We start from the raw sequence: 18,832 nt of genomic DNA on the forward strand, positions 1-18,832 counted from the left end.
ACAAGTCTGTCCACTTTGTGGAGAGGTTTCCAGATAAGAAGGATCTGAAGGACTTCCCATGGGCGTGAGGGAAATCGCACACGCCATCCGGGGAAGAGGACCAGGAAATCACTTTTTGTTTTTAAAACAGCAGCGCGGCTCTCAGGGATGACTCTGTGAGGCTGGGAGGATCATAGCTGGGGGAGGCCTCAGTGAGGCTGAGCGTGGGAGCGGAGCTGCTAGTCCTGTCTGAAAACGCGAAATGAGTCTTGCTTGGTTCTCCCTCCACTGGGCGTGAGGCCCCCTGCCCAGGAGGCCGCAAGACAAATGGCCCCATAGTGGAAACTGGGAAGCTTTTAGGCATCTGATCAGAGCAGGAGCCAGCCGGGGGACCGCAGTGCTGGACAGGTAACAGACATTTCTCCTACTACGGTCTGTCACTCTGTCTCCCTTTGTAGCAAGAGCTCAGGGGCTCCTAAATCACTTCTCTTAAGACATCTTCCACTTACGATCCTCTTTGCCTGCTTTTCTTTTGCGTAGCTATGATATGTATGTTGGGAAGGTAAAGTACGTCCAGTCAAGACTGTTGTGCACACTGTTGGTCCAGTTAATGAGACTATGTTAAAGGAGATGGAGTACTGAGCAACTAGCTGGGATCCTTTAGGATTTTCTTTATAACAGACTTTTTTTTTTTTTTTTTTTTTTCCAAACAAGTTCTCTCATCCTTAAACCAGAAAATACTATAAAAACCAATGCATTCATGAGCTACTGAGCTGCTGCTCTTGCCAAGAGCATTTCAGGGCCAGGCGGCCATTGCTGTGGTCGGGCTGAAGAAGGTCGGGCTGAAGAAGGAAGTTGCAGTAGGAGCCCCGGGTATTCGCTCAGCTCCCAGAGAGTCGTTCCAAAGGGCAAGGGATGACCTTAAAAATGTAAAATGTAGGCTGCAGCCTCCCACCGAGGACTGAGGGGAAAGGAGTTTGTAGTCAGCGTTAGGAAGGAGGTCAGTAAAAGTGCGGGGGCTTCAGGGCCAGGCCGACTCGTTTTGAAAGGAGCAACTCTATGATGTGCAGTTTGCTTACACCATGTTTTCTCATACTTCAGAAAGCCGAGCCACGCCACTTCACTATAGCATTTTTTCTTTCATAAAGGGCTAATGTAGTTGGTTTTTCAATGAAGGTTATTTTTGAATTACACAAATAATACTTGACTATATTCTTATCATAAAAGAATAACTCTAAGTAGGTTTTATTTTTTATTTTTTTTGAGATGGAGTCTCACTCTGTCACCCAGGTTGGAGTGCAGTGGCACAATCTTGGTTCACTACAATTTCTGCCTCCTGGGTTCAAGTGATCATCCTGCCTCAGCCTCCTGAGTAACTGGGATTACAGGCACCTGCCACCACACCCCGCTAATTTTTGTATTTTTAGTAGAGATGAGGTTTTACCATGTTAGCCAGGTTGGTCTCGAACTCCTGACCTCAGATTATCCACCTGCCTCGGCCTCCCGAAATGCTGGAATTACAGGCATGAGCCACTGCAACGGGTCTTCTCTTAACAGTTCTCAATTGCACCCCCAATATACAATCTTTTCCCCTCCCCAAACATTACTCTATCAATTGTTTTCTGTGTTACCAGTTAAGGGCTTTATTTTCTGTTCTTCTGAGCTCTTAGGACAAGCCGGGGCACAGGAGTACAGTAAATTCTCATTGTCAAGTTCATGTGATGATCCTAAACTCCTTCCTCTCAGTGAAAGGATAAAATGATGCATGGGAAACATGAATAGCGCTTTTAACTCTTAGAAAAGTCTAAAAGAGTTTTACTCATGTTTACCATTACTATTTTGTGTTGGTTTTGGCTTTGACAATTAATAATGTTAATAACAACCTCCTAAGGATTAAATTCTAGATTTGCCAATTAGTGGTTTGGGGTTTTCCCTTGAAGGCCATCAGAGGTTTCTTACTCTAGAAATGAAAGGGGAAAAAATAAAATAACAGGAAATTAACTAGATAGATAATAACTAGTGGCCCAGAGAAGGTAAAGATAGGAGAGACTGCCCTTTTATTCAGTGGATAATAAATGCATTTAAGAGATGGGTTCATTTTCCATCTCTTTTAGTCTTCTGTAAAAGGGTGGCCTTCCCTTCCCCACCAACAATGTTAAGAGACAGGCAAATAAAGAAAACATCACTATGAACAAGTTGGCACAGCTTATGGAGAGAGTCTTTGGGAGAAAGGTATAAATAAGCAATGTCAAATCCAAGAATAATTACAAACACTTTCCGTAGCTATTTCATATTTTCTTGTTCTTTACAGGATTTCTCCACCCCAAACTATAGGGCCACTAGGCCTTGCTGATTTTGGACATTCTGTAAAATTTGCCTGCCTTTGTCCCTTCTCCAGATCTCTGGCTACTCTGATGAATCATTACTTCGTAGTGCACGGTGTTAGCCACATGAGAGACCTCCACTGAGGCCCTGTAGACTAACACTGCCTCACTCACTGAGTGTGGGTTTATTGACTGTGATATAGTAACCTCACTTACTGTGCTATGGGATACTTGGGGGCATTTTGGAGCAGTTAAAAAATATCCCATGGGGTACCACTTCCCTGGGTTAATGAGGCTGATCTGTCTCCTCCTAAATATTATGCATTCAATCTCTTGTATTTATATGCAACTTTTTAGCTATCAAAAGACTTTTATGCCTCTTCTTTCTCCATGTCACAGGTAAAGCAGGCAAGTTATTCTCATCTAATGGAATACAGAAACAAGAGGTTCAGAGGTTAATTTATTTGCCTCACATGGCACAATGAATTTTTGTGGAGGACTGAGATGAGAAGAAACTCAGATTGCTGTCTTTGCAGTCCCATTGTTTTTGTCAGTACTATGAGGATAAAAGTCACGTGGAATAGAGAATTAATGTGATTGACTGGATTCTGTCAGCTTTGTAGCCACATGGTAGATGTTTTGCTGGGAATCTGAAGTTAGACTAAACTATTGCCTTGTCCAGATATTAGCAGGTTCTATCACCTGCTGTCCGTCGGCGTCACCCTAGGAACTTAACAAAAAGAAAACAATGTCTAGACACTTTGCCAGAGAAACTGAATCAGAATCTCTGAGGACGGGGCCAGGGCATGGTTAGATTTTTTGTTTGTTTGTTGTTTTTAATCTCCAAAGTGATTCTATAAGGCAGCTGGGGTTGAGATTCACTGAGTCTTGGCTGTGTGAGATACAGTGGCTAAACTGAGAAGCAGAAGCAATGGCTGTTTATGAAGCCAAGAAATTAGGGTCAAAAGTGTCAGCAGCAGTGCAGATCATTAGAATTCTGGCTGCTGCTGTTTTTTGGAGGAGCAGACACATCTGCACGTCAGAGTGAAGAGATTTCCGACACCTCCAACAATGGCACTGACTTTCCAGTTTTAATTGGAACAACCCTGCTGACTTCACTGTAGATACGTAGGCTCCCTGAGACTTGCAGATTTTACAAAGGCAGATTAAATGTTCTAGATAAACAGGATGTGCTTTTCTAATGCCAGATGACTATCGGATCATAGTTTTTATTCAAGGTCATTTTGCCATGTTGTATCCCAATCCCAAGAGAAAGGGGGAAAAAAGAAATACTAATTATCGTTTGCATGAGCTGCCGCTTTCTGGATTGCACTAAATATGAATAGACAATAAGTCGCAGCTGTTTTTTAATTATAACATGTTCCCCTACAGCCTTTTCCCCACTGACATTTCTTGATAGAGTTCAAGTTAGTATCTCTCGTCAGTGCAATGTTTGTCTCCTTGATAGAGAGGGCTACAGGGCCTGTTCAGTATTTCTGTCAGTTTCCCCAGGACCTACGAGTTTCTGCACAGAGTAGGTGCTCTAATAAGGATGGTTGAGTTAAATATACATATTAGCTAAGGGCACACCATGATTCACAAGTTACTTATCAGCTCAACACTTCAGATCACATGATGTGACTCTGGTCATGATGGTTAAAATAATTGGAATCTTCCCTATGTCCTAAAAGATAATCGCCAACGTGAAATCTTTAAAATTACAGCCTCGTGGAATCACCTACTCTGGAGTGACTTGCTAAGTGCCGTGGAATTGCAAAGGCAGAGAACCTCTCTTCTTAATCAGCTTAGACTCTTAGTGGAAAGCAGGTTACAGGCATTGAGAATTTTAATAACAAACACTTTTTTTGACTGATTTTTTTTTAAATTGTTATACTTTAAGTTCTGGGGTACATGTGCACAACGTGCAGATTTGTTACATAGGCATATATGTGCCATGTTGTTTTGATGCGCCCATGAATTCGTCATTTACATTAGGTATTTCTAAGAAAAACCCAAACACTGCATGTTCTCACTCATAAGTGGGAGTTGAACAATGAGAACACATGGACACGAGGTGGGGAGCATCACACACAGGGGCCTGTGTGTGGGGGTTAGTGGAGGGATAGCATTAGGAGAAATAACAAACAATATTTATCGAGTACTTGCTATGTGCCAGGCACCATACTCAGTATTTTATAAAGACGATTGTTAACCCATTTAGTTGTTCCAATAATCCTATGCCTCAGATAAAATCATACTCCCCATTTTACAGATGGGGGAATCCAGAAAAGTTAAGTAAATTACCTGAGACAAAAAGCTAGCAAATAGAGGCACGTTAGGATTCCACCTCAGGCAGTCTGACTTCAGAGTCCATATGCCTAATTACTGTGCTAGGCACAAAAACACACAGTGCTGAAAAGTGATCCACATGGCAGGACCAGATGAGGAGCTGAGGAGAGAAATGCAGTGCATGCAGTGGAAAGATATATCTCTGGGGAAGACAAGATAAGAGACAATATGCCATCAAGGTCAGAGTTCAGACTTTGGAGACAAACTTGGCCACTTGCCAAGTGTGTTTATTTAGCCAAAGCTCAGCGTTTGTTTAGCAACAGCTCAGTTTCTTCATCTGTAAAATGAAGATGATGATACTTCTCATAACACAGGATTATAAGGACTAAATGAGTCTAGTGCATGTGTAGTGCTTAACCTAATGCTTGCCATATGGCAAGTGTCTGGCACACAGCAAGTGCTTGATAAATGATAGCAATTGTTGTTACCGAATGAATAAGCAAGACCTGAAATGATGATAAAGCTTAGAAAGGAGAAACAGATTATTTCAGCTGCCAAGAATAGTGTAAGAAGAAGCTTCAAGGTAGCAATGCATTCCACCAGTATTTTCTGTTAATATTTATGACGAAAGAAGGTACAATAAAAGCTGGGAGTGGGTCAGTTTGTTCTATACCCAAGTGTTATGGGAGAAAAATTGATAGAGCTCATTTTACATTAGGTCGTGGTGATCATGCTTGCCTGGTGAATTAGCTTAAATATTCTCTGGGCATTTGCAAACATTTAAAGTATTTAAATATGACACAGTCACAATTTAGGAAGAATAGTGTTCTGGGCAAATAAATTCCCTGCTGTTGTGTTGGATTATTGATCAGGGAAGAAAGGAGGGAGGGGCCCATTCAGGAGATTATTACAACCATCTAGATGTAAGATGATAATGTCCGAACCAATGTGGTGACCCAATGTCCAAACCAGTGTGGTGAGATGACAATATCCAAACCAACGAGGGGCTTTGAGCACATCAGCAGCAGGTAACATGACTTAGTGCCTGGTCGAATTGCTGCTTCTACTCCTGCCCCGCTTCTTTTGTCCAAGGACACCTGTGAAGCTGTGAGCCTAGGAAACTGGAGAATGAAGCTAGCAGTTGGCAAATCTGGGAAGGGATGACTTAGGAGAGAGCAGTGGGAGAGGAGACAAGTTCAGTTTTCGATGATCTGAATTTACACTCAAGTGGAAATAGTATAGTCGAAAAGGCTTGCCTAATATCTAGCAAAGAGGGGAAATAGGAATGCAGAGGAAATAGATATCTTTGGGGACAAGAAAAGAGGCAATATGCCATAAAGGTCAGAGCCTGGAAATACAGTTCTGGGAGTTCTCACATAAACTGATAATTAAAACTATGGAAGTGGATGAGCTCACTATGAGAAGGTGTCAAGAGAGAAGAGCTGTAGTCCCAGGAGAGGTATCTGGCAGGGCGCACAGTGAGGCAGCTGCAGGATGATGAGGATGGGAGCATAGAAGGAGAAAAGGCATAAGTTCAGGAGCCTTGAGAACCAGGAAAGGGAAAGGGAGCCCTGCAGAGGAGGAGGCCATGCACAAATGGAGCAGTTACACACCACAGGCCAGGGAGAGTGAGGACTAGGGCAAATGTTATGGGTTTGCTTCTACAGGATGCTTTTCATAATGAGGTGAGGACTAAAGTCAAACTGTCCAGAGTAAGGAAATGTTGAACTAGCAAGGACTTCTCAGGGTACTGTATTTCTTGGGGTTGAGGGTGGGGGGATAAAGTAATACTTGGTTTTTTTTTTTCATTCTAAGTAGTACACAAATTATATGGTCAAAATTTAACAAAATCCCTAGAGAAGGAAATGAAGATTTAGAAGAGAAGTCACAGGCTAAGGACAGCAAAGCCATTTCTCAGAGAGATGGAATGGATGGGGGTCATAAAGGGAGGAAGTGCAGAAGCCTAAGGTGGCCCTGCCAATTACTGTAATGTTGGAATATTTTAAGCCACATTGCAAATAACTGCTTCCTCCAGCCCCTGGATTGCCTCCCCACCTCTGCCTTAGCCATCCACCCACTTTCCTGGGATCCTCCACAGACTTCCCTATGATCCAGCAACAACACTGCTAAAGTCTGGCCCAGCAGGAGACCCCCAGGCCCTGCTCCTGCACAGTGGACAGAGATTGTTCTGATTGGTCCATAATTGTTATTATTATTAAAATAGTCAAGTATTATTTTGGATCTTACCTGATACATGGTAGAACCACAGAACTGTGAGGCTTGAGAACAACATATTGTAAAATGAGCTTTGCCAATTTTTCTCCCATAACATTTGAGTATACAACAAACTGGGCTGGGTGCAGTGGTTCACGCCTGTAACCCCAGCATTTTGGGAGGCCGAGGCGGGTGTATCACTTGAGGTCAGGAGTTCGAGACCAGCCTGGCCAATATGGTGAAACCCGATCTCTACTAAAAATACAAAAATCAGCCGGGCATGGTGGCATGTGCCTGTAGTCCCAGCTACTCAGGAGGCTGAGGCAGGAGAATCGCTTGAAACCCGGAGGCAGAGGTTGCAGTGAGCCAAGATCATGCCATTGCACTCCAGCCTGGGTGTTGCAGTGAGATTCCGTCTCAAAAAAAAAAAAAAAAAAAAAAAAAAGCAACAACAAAACTGACTCATTCCACAGGGCTTCCCTCTGGCTGCAATTGGAATGCACCCCTGGCATTGTTTTGCCAGGGCTCAGGGAAACCCCTCCACATGGTGAATTAATGCAAGACAGACTAGATAAGAGCAGTTAGGAACTCAGTGTTTTCATACAGATGGCAATCTTTTGCTTAAAGGCTAAGACCCACAGTGACTTAACAACAAGAAAAGAGGATAAAAGGTTATCAACGCCGCCCACATGTGCAGTGTGTTTTGGAAAACTTGATCCCATTGTGTACAAACAAATGTTCCCCTGTAATCTGATAGTACTGAACTGCCCTGACACAATGCTGCTGCAGGGCCTGATTTCAAGGCAATGGAAAATTAAATAGGAAAAAAAATATCTTCAAGGCAGTTCTTTAATTGGTATTGTGTCCCATGTTTGTGTTAAATAAATATTTAGCTTATATTTTTGCTTGTGCAAGAGATGAATCATCTAATCAAATAAGGTCAGCAAAGATAAGTCTTACCACCTCTACAATTGAAAATACAGATTTATGAAGGCAGGCTCTTAAAGTTACACTTAAGGGTTTTTAATCTGTACTTCTACAGTTCAGGGAGTAGGTTACTGATGACATTCTATCGTTATTGCAACTTTGTATCTCATGGAGATGAGGAGAGTAATAATCACAATAAAATTTGCTATGATAGTCCTCCTGAAAGTTGGCATTGCCATCTATCATACACCATTAAGAGTAACTCTGTTCTTTAGTAGTAGAATGCTTATATGTGCTCATCTATTTTCAGGTTCATTTAGTCTCTATTTTGATAAGTATATGTTTGCAAAAGGGCTGCCTGATCATAGTCTGTATCCCAGAACACAAGGATTGGGGGACATTAGGGTATATGCCCTTGGCTTTTTTCAAAAGTTACGATGTTGTGTCTAGTTAGCCAGCTACAGGCCAAGGTTTAGTAAGAGGTATGATTTCCCTTGATATTGTACCAATACACTTAGTTCCTTTCTTAAAGAGAAAGCTATGTGTATAACATCACCTACTGCGTGGATGTGAAAGCTAAGCAGCTTACATGTGCGAAGAACCTTCACCCTCTACTTCAGTTTACAAACAGATTTCGTGGGTTTCATGTACTCACCATCTCCAAGTCCTCACCCCACAAACACTCTATAACTCTTCCCAATACAATTTCCATCCAACCATCCCAATGGGATTTCCTTTGCTAAGAGCATACCATGTCTCCAAATCCAATGAGCAATATCAGTCTCCTTCTTAATGGACTTCTTGGCACCACTGGATATAGTTGACCACCCCCCACCTTCTTCTTCTTCTTCTTCTTCTTCTTCTTTTTTTTTTTTTTTTTTTTTTGAGATGGAGTTTCACTCTTGTTGCCCAGGCTAGAGGGCAATGGAGTGATCTCGGTTCACTTCAATCTCCACCTCCTGAGTTCAAGCAATTCTCTTGCCTCAGCCTCCTGAGTAGCTGAGATTACAGGTGTCTACCACCATGCCCGGCTGATTTTTGTATTTTTAGTAGAGACGGGGTTTCACCATGTTAGGCAAGGCTGGTCTCACACTCCAGACGTCTGGTGATCCACCCCTCTTGGCCTTCCAAAGTGCTGGGATTATAGATGTGAGACACCGTGCCCGGCCCCCTTCTTAAAACTTGACTTTCCCTGGTTCTCTTGATTCCACTAGCCTTGTTTCCCTCCTGTTCCTGCCTCTCTGGTTTCATTCCTGTCTTTGGTGGTTAGCGACTATGTAGAGCTGGTGATGGGAGCACTAAGAAGAATTTACTGAGACAGTTGTAGGTAAAGAAAGGCAAATTTCTTAGAAAAAGTATGAAAATACGTTGTAAGGATGCCATCGACAGGCCAGCAAAAAGGAGCTGACTGTAACAAGACAGTCTTGCCGGGGATTTTATAGAATGTTGCTTCTATTGTGTGCTGAACAGGGCTTTGTGTAGTACTGATAATGCCAAGGTTGCAGTGAGCTAACTTGCATTTTTTTTAATTAGCCAAGGGTCTGGTCATAAGTCGGGCACAGGAAGATTGTGAGTTATTTGCACAGGAAAGCTATGTGTTCATGGACCATGAAGAAGGGCAGACTTATAGCTTATCTGCTTTTTATTTTTGCTGTCCCCTGGTCCTGCCAGCCTGATTCTTTTTCCCTAATTAGTACTTCCCAGTTTCCAATCATCTCGGCTTTGTCATCTTTCTTAACTGGATCTTTGATTGTTAGAATTCTGTGGGACTTGTACCTAGGCCTCCTTCTCTACTCTTTATTGCCTCCCTAATCAATCTTACCTAATCCTATTGTTGCAATGACAAGTCCTCCCCAGCCTGGCCTCTGCTCACCTCACCAGCTCTGCCTCGTACCCTTCACCTGCTCTCTTTTCATGTTCCAGCCACTCTGGACTGCTTGCAGCTCCTCAGATGCGTCATGCTCTTTCTTTACCTCAGGGCCTTTTCACATGATCTTTTTTTTCCACCTAGAACCGTCTTCCTCCCCTTCTTCCAAAGTGCCCTGTTGTTTTTAGCTAACTCCAACTTAGGCTTTAGGTTTCAGCTCAATTAAATACTTCCCCTGGAATATCTTCCACAAATCCCTAAGACTAGGTCATGTCCTTCTGGTATAGCCTTTTGTAAACAGTTCAACGCAATGGTTAAAGGGATGGGCTCTCGAGTTAGACTTTCTAGGTTCAAATCCTGGCTCTGTCACTTACTAGCTGTGTGATCTCAGGCAAGTTATTTAACCACTCAGTGGCTCAGTTAATTTTATATCATACTAGATCTGTACCCTTTAATTAGATATCATACTGGAACCACCCCATTAGGATCATAAAGATCAAGTGATTTAATATTGTCAATGCTGAGTTTAGTTCCTAACACATAGTAAGTCCTCAACAAATATTAATATTATGATTATTTTTCTCAGTAGCACTTTCACATAGTTAAACAATGAATTGAGTAATTTATTCTTTAATAATGTTCATCTACTCCATTAGACTTTAAGCTTCATGGAGACAGGGACCATTGTCTTGTTTACTGCTACTTCCCCTTCACTCAGTAGAACTCTTAACATATAACAGGACTTAATAAATCTTTTTCCAGTAAAGGAATACACAAATGAATAGATAAGGGAATAAATAGATTTACTTTGTGCAATAGTTATAACAATACATATAATACAAGCAGGAAGGCTAAGGGCCTAGTCTAAGTGTGTGTAGGTGTTCAGGGGAAATAGACTATTTATAACTGGACAGATCAGGAAACCTTCATCTGTGAGGGAGTCCTACTGCCTGGGCATTGAAGGATGGGTAGAATCTGAATATGCAGTGATTGTGTGGGGTTAAGGGACAGGAAAAGATGGAGATTAATAAACCAAATAAATGACAGGGTTATTTTGGTTTCACCAAACACAGAAAAATTGTTTGGCAGTAATTACTCCTGTCCACCCCCAAAATTAATTCTCAGAGATTGACTTGGCATTTTTACTTTTGCATGAGCACTGGAAAATCTTTTGCACTATTTTAACTTATGAAAAAGCAACTGACTTTGGTAGTGAAAATATTATAGATGCTTATTACATATGCTTACTCTTAAGTCCAGGTTGTGGAGAGCCTTGAGGATCAGTGAAAGTGATTTCCTTTATTCTGAAAGCAGGGGAAAATTGAACAGGGAATGTTGTGAGAAGAGTGCTTTAGGAAAATCCATCTTGCATCTCTGTAGAGAGGGAGCAGAGAAGTAAAGAAAGGAAGCCATTGCCATGGTGTACATGAGGGGCAGAGAAGGCCTAGACTGTGTAGTAAGTCAGAGGTGGGGGGATAAATGCAAGATAGTTATGATTATTCTCAGAAGTTAACCTGGGTGAGCCTGCATTTGAGTTGAAATAACTGTGAAGCATTTTAGACTCTTAGAATAGTAACAGGACTTCAAGAGACCAACTCTTGCATCCGGATTTTGAAATTATTGAGTGCAGTCAAATCCCTGGATTTACTGATAAGAAAACAGGCTCAGAGAGATAAAGTGACTTGCCCCCCATCACACAGCTAATTAGTGGCAAAATGAGGCTAGAAGTTTGTTTCCAGTTGCCTGGTCAGGTGTCTATAAAGTTTTCCATTTTTGTTTGTTTGTTTGGTTGGTTGGTTCATTGATTTCCCACCAAGAAGATCTCTTAGCTCACATGACATCTTGTTCTCAGGAGAATAGACTGCTGTGTTTATAATTTTGCCACTACTGTCTATCAGCTTTGTGGCCTCAGTGAATTAGTCTTCTTTCTAAGCTTCTGTTTCCATATCTGAAAAGTAGGAGTAATTTAGCAGTGTCAGAGGCTCCTTGAGAGGTTAGAGGGCATAACCCTTGCAGAGAACTCAGCAGCAGGCCTAGAACATAGTGAGCACCCAGTAAGACAGGACTCCTATAGTCAGTGTCACCAGCAATTATTACCCACCAATTATAATTAATAACCACCAGCAATTATTACCCACAATCCTATCATATATGGTTGCTCCAACTGTTGGAGGATGTCATTGGCGAAAATTTTGAGAATCATTGGTAGATCTCTTGGAGTTCTGACTGACTCAGCTCCTAGCCATCTCTTAGCTCTGAGACATTCAACTCTTTCTAGGCCTAGTTTTCTGATCTCAGGGCTGATGAAGGATTTCTAAGAGAAGAGCTGATCTTAAGCACTGATTGTTTCTTTATTATTTCTTTCTTTCTTTTTTTTTTTTTTTTTTTTTTTTGAGAGATAGGGTCTTGCTCTGTTAGAGGTTGGACTAGAATGATGAAATCATAGCTCACTGCAGCCTTGAACTCCAGGGCTCATGGACTCAAGCCATCTCCCCACCTCAGCCCCCTGAGTAGCTAGGACTATGGGTGCGTGCCACTGCACCTGGCTAATTACAAAAAATACTTTTTTTTTTTTTTTTTTTTGATACAATACAGAGTCTCACTTTTTTGCTCAGGCTGGTCTTGAACTCCTGGCTTCAAGTGATCCTTTCTCCTTGCCCTCTGAAAATGCTGGGATTGCAGGCATATGTTACCACATCCAGCCAGCACTGGTTATTTCTAAGAGTTGTGAGAACAGGCCAGTTCCATAGTGAAGATTCCCGGTGCATAATCACTTTGCAAGAGAACGCCATTAATGGTGGCTTCAGGGAACCCAGACCATTCATTCTCCAGATGCAGGGTTGCTGAGAATCTTGATGGCTTATTCCTGGCATATGATGTCAGGCTGTGCTTTATTTCCCTCTCCCTGTCTTCTAACTTCACAGACAGGAAAATAGAGTCAGAGGAGAACAGGAAGTTGCTCAGAGCCACAAGGCTAGGTCATATTTCCCAGCTTTGGTGAGTTTTAGTAGAGAGTGTCCTGGATTTTAATTTAAAAAGAGAAGGAGATTGGGAATGACATCTGATAATGTTCTTTCTCTCTCTGCCTCTGTTTCTCTCTTTGTCTCTCAGCCTTTGTTTGCCCTTTACTCCAGGAATTTTAGAAGAAATATGAACTTTTAGGGAATTTAGGATTAAAGGGGCCCTACTGAAGACAAATTGCCTTGAATGTGGGACATTGCTCTGTGTTTTTAACTGGATGAATGTAGACTTTTCCCCGCATTGGCCAAGTTAAGCAGCTTTTGCTTGCTTCCTCACAGGTACGGACACCTGTGAGCTGGAAGGTTTATACGATTAATGATGCAGGTTAAATAAAAGTTTGTCTTTAGGTCTCTACCCAAGTGTGACAGCAACCCCGAAAGCTGAAGTGAATTTCAGCTCGTATCCCTGTTCCCATTGGTCAGGTCCATGCCATACTGGTTGTCAAATATGTTGACTGTTTCCTTTCTTTCAAAGTGGTGGCTTTCTCCTTTCTTTTGAGTGAAGAATCCCTGATATTTGCTGTGTAACTGATGACTGTATATCATCTTCTGCATCCAGAGAACACCCGCCTCTCCATGGTGGGGTCCTTCCTACATCTCCATTTCTTTTGGCTTGCGATCTTGTTGTCAACAAATGAGTCAACATAGATAAGAATGTTACTTTATCAAAAATTATCTCAGCAGAGGCAGGGAGCGGGGGAAGATGGGGACAGTATTGTTCAATGGCCTATACAAATGGGCCAGACATGACTATTTGAGAACATTGTAATTCTTGATAACTCTGACCAAAGAAAAGGATGCACTGCCAATATTGGGAAATCGTAGAAAGATATGGAGCCAGCTCTAGTCCTTCTAGTATGTGAGTTCTTCCTTGGTTATCAGATTTGAAGGGAGGCTCATTAACTATTCAGTTACTAAGTCTCATCTCCTTGATTAACTGCCTCAGTAGGGAACCAACAGAGGTTGGGGCCTGAAAAGACTACTTTGCTTCCTAAATACCTGACTCATTCTATATTAGCCTGTTCAATACCCACAAGGGCACACTGTCTTTCAAAAAGGAAGATAAAACTTCCAATAGAAAATTAAGCAGTACATTGCTATGATTTCCCCACAGCAGATGCATCTGGTGTTAAACAGCTGCTATAACCTAAATTGCAAAGCATTTCCCCCAAACCATTGAGTTGCAGAATTTAAAAAATGTGTTTGATTGCCAAATTTGCAAATTGGTTCAGTTTTCCAGTTTTCCACTGAGGAAGAGGAAAAGGTGGCAGTTGTCAGCTGGCGATTGAAATACAATTTTCCCTGGCGTGTAAATCTTGCCTGTCATCAGTGTGTTATCCTGGCCATTGCTTCCCTGGCGCTCCCTGCAACACTCCAGCCAAAAGCCTGCCCTTCTGGATGGTTGCATTCTGGATTCTGTTGACAATCAGAGTAATAATTATTGCAGCCTGTATTTCTGGAGTTCTTCATGCCTTTTAATCTCATTTGAATCTCGGAAAACTCTGTGAGAGAATTAGGAGAGGTACAATTATTCCCATTTTACAGACGGGAAAACTTGGACTCAGAGAAGACAAATTACTTACACAGGACATAGTTAGTTTCTAGTAATCCTGGATCCTAACTCATATCTTGTGTCTCTTAGTCTAGCATTCTTTTCACAGCAACACATGGGCATAGAAAAGCCATAAGGAGAGGAGTGTGCACAAAGTAGATTGTCTTGGTCTCCAGACCTTCTAGGGTGGAGATTATTCCACGTGACACCCTGCTTTTTAAATGCAAAAATTATTCATCTCATCACCAAAAAGCTATTTTCATCATCAGCATTATAAAGGGAATTTTAAAAAATCAATACATAAGGCCAGGCATGACGACTTACCTCTGTAATCCTGGCACTTTGGGAGGCTGAGGCAGGAGGATTGCTTGAGGCCAGGAATTCAAGACCAGCCTAGGCAATAGAGTGAAACCCTATCTCAAAATATAATAAATAAATAAATAAATAAGATGGGATGTATAATGATGCTAATATTCTATATTATGCACTATAATATGAAACAATACTATAAGATACAACTTATATTTTTATAACCAAGTCCAGCAGTTTTCATACTAATGGGTCATAGTCCATTAATATGGGTTATGATGTCCATTAAATGGGTTACTACCAGAATTAAATTAAAAATGGGGTAAGATACTCTATGATAGAATTGAAAATACCGAAGTATATTGCATGTAGCAAAACTGAATAGTATTCTCTGAGTCTTTTTGTTCATAAATTATGTGTAAGTATTTCTTACTCAGACATCTGCTACCTTTGTCCTATTTTCAGGCACCATTCTCAGCCTCTCAACCCCCATTCCCCTACTGTGACCATTTCTTCACCCGAAGGTCTGGGCAGAGAATGCTAAGTTGATTCCTTCATGCTTCTTCTTCGTTTTCTGTCTCTATTGAAAAGGTTCTTGTGTAGGATGACCTTCAAGACAGGGCTTGCGAGTTCTTTTCTTGTTTAAGAAATAAATTGCTGTATTTAAAATACAGCATGAAATACAGAAATAAACTATCATATTTCCATTTCAGGCCAACCAACTCAAACTTTAAGACATGAAATCACCAAAGAGAACCACTTTGTGCCTCATGTTTATTGTGATTTATTCTTCCAAAGCTACACTGAACTGGAATTTAGAGTCTACTATTCATCCTTTGGTGAGTATATCCATATGTGCTGTAATTTTTCTTGTCAACATTTTTATGATTTCCTGACTGACAATAGTTCCTACAAACAGTTTAGGGAGAAAAAACTTCCTCCCATAATTGCCACATAAGAAAAAATGTTGCAAATGAGGAGAAGGGGTGAATATAAACTTAGGGTAAATATAAGGAAAAGGGGTGAATATAAACAGTAGGTCAGTGTATTTGCTGGGCTACCACTTGCTATATTCTGAAATAAGTGGTGGTGTCAAGAGAACATCAATGTAGCTTCAAGAGAGACCTCCCAGGGTTCCTTCCTTCTCTAAATTGCAACCACTAGGCCTAAGGCTTCCACTCTGTTAAACTGACAACAATAACAACAAAGCAGATTTGGAGGATTGAGCAGAATGTATGTTCTTAGAGGATTTGTTTTAACTGGGACATCAGGCTAGAACACATTCCAAAAGACATTAATCTGTGCGTGTGTGATGATCACGGACTGATATAGCTGAAGGGACCATAGACATCATATAAGACCTTTGCTGACAAATTATTCAGGTGGTTTTGTCTTTGGAAAGTCAAGGAGAGTTTAACTTAAGTAAAGGGAGGGATAAGTACCCCCTTATTCTTTATGGGAATTTTCAGGTTATTCCTTACTTAGGCTTCTCCCTACACCGGAGACAGGGCATGCTACTGGTTGGGAATCTTTGGAGACTGATGTAATTCTCTCTGTCTCAATTTCTTCATCTGTATAACGATGCTAATAGTAGTACTGATTTCCTTTTATTCTTATGAAAATTAAATTAGTTCATATCTATAAGATGCCCTAGAACAGTGTCTGGCACATAATAAATGTTATGTAACTGTTTGCTGTTATTGTTTCTCTTATTGTAATAGTATTTTCCACTTTTTTGTTTTGCATATTTCAGTTCTTTTTTTTTTGTCAGTCACTGTTGTGAGACATTCACTGGTACATTTTTAGCATTATGAAATGTCCCTCTTTGTCCTACTTTGTATGTTTTAATTTAATTATTTGTCTGCTATTCCAATTGTCATGTCTGCTTTTGTTTGTGTGTTTGCCTGATTTTTGTCCTTTTGTTTTAAGTCTTTATATACCACTTTGTTTTATGACTCTCTTGTAAACAATGTGTTTGATTTTTTTTCTTTTAAACCAAACTTGACCAAGTAAATTTGTATACTTTGCTCCCATTTGATATCATTTTCAAAATGCTTGATCTTACCTTCAGGATTTTGTTTCAAGACTTCACGTACTTTCCTCCTCTTTCCATTTTTGGTTCTTTCATTTTCTGACCTAGGTTATCTTTGTCTTTTCTTTATTTCTCTCATGACTAGGGGGACATATATGGTGTGTCTCCTCTTCCAAACCCCAGTGTGCAGGGTATAACCTGTACACTCATACACAATAGCCTGCCCATTTAAATAGAGGAGGGAAACATTTAAGCTTCTTGTGAATTCACATAGTCAGTGCAGAGCTCTGGCTATGTAAGGCAGGTGGGGTAAAAGCCAGGGCCTGAGACGATCTCAGCAGTAGTGTTAGCTTTGCCTCTGTTCCAGCATTTCTTAGTGTTTCTGGCTGCAGCAGTGCCTTCTCTCTATGCCACATCTGCCCTCCTAGTGATGGCCTGGCAAAGCCCCTTCATCTGCCTGGTGGCGAAGGCTGGTCAGGGGATAAGTTGACCTAGGGCTCTTGGTGGAATGTGAACTCCATCTCCTTGGAAGCTCCTACCACTCACCTCAAAGGACCCCACTTTTCCTTGGTAGATCCACCCTTCAAGTTATAATGTCTTCATGCAACCCAAAGGCTGAGGACTTCCATTGGAAAAGTGCACTTGAGCCTGCCTGATCAGTTTATACTGCCCTAAGCTGCCACCCAGTTCCCATGACTGACCTTCTACCATCTTAAATGTCACATGTATGCAACATCTGATGATGGCCTTGGTTTTTGGAATTGTGGTAATTATGCCTAACATAAAATTTAACATCTTGAAACCATTTTTAGTCATACAGTTCAGTAGTATTAAGTGTATCCACATTATTGTACAACTAATTTTCATAATTTTTTCATTTTGCAAAACTCAAACTCTATACCCACTTGACAATAACTCCTCATTTCCTTCTCTACTGACAGCTGCTGGTTACTACTGTTTTAATTTCTGTCTATTAATTTGGTGATTCTAGATACCTCATGTAGGTAGAATCATATAGTATTTGTTTTTTTGCGGGTGGCTTACTTCACTTAGCATATTGTCCTCATGGTTTATCTATGTTGTAGCCTGTGTCAGCACTTCCCCCTTTTTAAGGCTTTAATGTCCTGTTGTACATATGTACTATATTTTGTATGTCCATTTATCCATCCATGGACATGAGTTGCTTCCACCTCTTGGCTATTGTAAATAATGTTCCTATGAACATGAATATACACACGTGGGGTGAAAGGCTTTTAAAGGGTGATGATGTAGCCCAGTGCTTCTCAAGCTTTCATGTGGGCACGGATCTGCCCAGAGACCTTCTTCAAATGCAGATTTTAGCTCAGGATGCCTGGGTGGGGCTCAGGATGTTGGCTTTCAGACATGCTGCCCTGGATCCTGCTCCAGTAACCATCTTAGAGTTACAGGCTGTACATGCTCCACTTTGATGTCACGTCTGAATGGAAGCCCAGCTCTGACTCTCATTAGCTTTGGAAACTTTGTCAACTTTCTTCATTTCCCTGAGTCTGTTTCCTCTACATGAGAATAAATCACATCTCCTTCATCTGTTTGTTGTGAGGCTTCAATGTTCTACATGCAACCCACAGCACGGTGACTAGCACAGAGCCCAAGTGCCTATGCATTTGCAGTTATTTTTAATATTCTAGTATTAGGTTGGTGCAAAAGTCATTGCAGCTTTTGTGATTACTTTTGATACAAATAAACCCTTCTGAATATGCTTATGTGAGCAGACTTTGCTAGAGGATTCTTGCTCAGACAGTTTTCAAAGAAGCAAAGATGTTAAATTGGAGGTTTCAGGTCAAGAAAAAGAGGCGTGTGTGGCAGGGCTCGGGCGAGTAGGCGTAAGATTTGGGAAAGCAGGAGCCTTTGCTTACCTCCTCGTTTGCCATCCTGTTCCCTGGGAATTTTCTTCTTCATGAATAAAAAGCCACCTCTCATTCCTGACTGACTACCCACCCCCACTCCAGGCCACTCTGCCCCCACTACAATTATTTGTGAAGTCATCAGGTCCGATAGGTGGGGCACTTCCTGGAATTGGTGACCTTGTCTTTTCCGGCTGAAGCTTGGCCTTCAGGAAATTCCCTCTGGACAGCGCTGTCCACTGTGGCTCAGACAGTCCCTTGGGGACCTCTACACAGATAGAGCTGGCAGAGGGAGGTCCAGTTGGAAGATCTGTTTTCTTGTCTGAAGTAAATACACTGCCTAGCACTGGGAGCCCTGGCAAACCTATGCTCCCTTGTGAGTTCTACTCAGCACCCAAAGGGTAAGAGGAAAGGCAAGTGCTGGAGTCCCACAGTT

General features: G+C 41.5%; 1 protein-coding gene across 5 annotated transcripts in view; it reads left to right on the top strand.

Moving 5' to 3' along the window:
- Window positions 1–18,832, top strand: part of LOC105490916 (adhesion G protein-coupled receptor F5) — a 102,610-nt gene that overhangs the window by 33,444 nt on the left and 50,334 nt on the right. The window contains exons 1-2 of one of the 5 annotated variants that reach the window (XM_011756893.2): window positions 99–387; window positions 15,195–15,320. In XM_011756893.2, coding sequence (XP_011755195.2) covers window positions 15,219–15,320 — 102 coding nt within the window. In that variant the 5' untranslated portion in view covers window positions 99–387; window positions 15,195–15,218. Of the gene's footprint in view, window positions 1–98; window positions 388–15,194; window positions 15,321–18,832 lie in introns of those variants that run through there. The other 4 variants (XM_011756894.2, XM_011756891.2, XM_011756895.2 and 1 more) reach the window with 4 other exon arrangements.

Source organism: Macaca nemestrina, chromosome 5, assembly GCF_043159975.1.
Source record: "Macaca nemestrina isolate mMacNem1 chromosome 5, mMacNem.hap1, whole genome shotgun sequence".
In the NCBI taxonomy this organism is placed as follows: domain Eukaryota; kingdom Metazoa; phylum Chordata; class Mammalia; order Primates; family Cercopithecidae; genus Macaca; species Macaca nemestrina.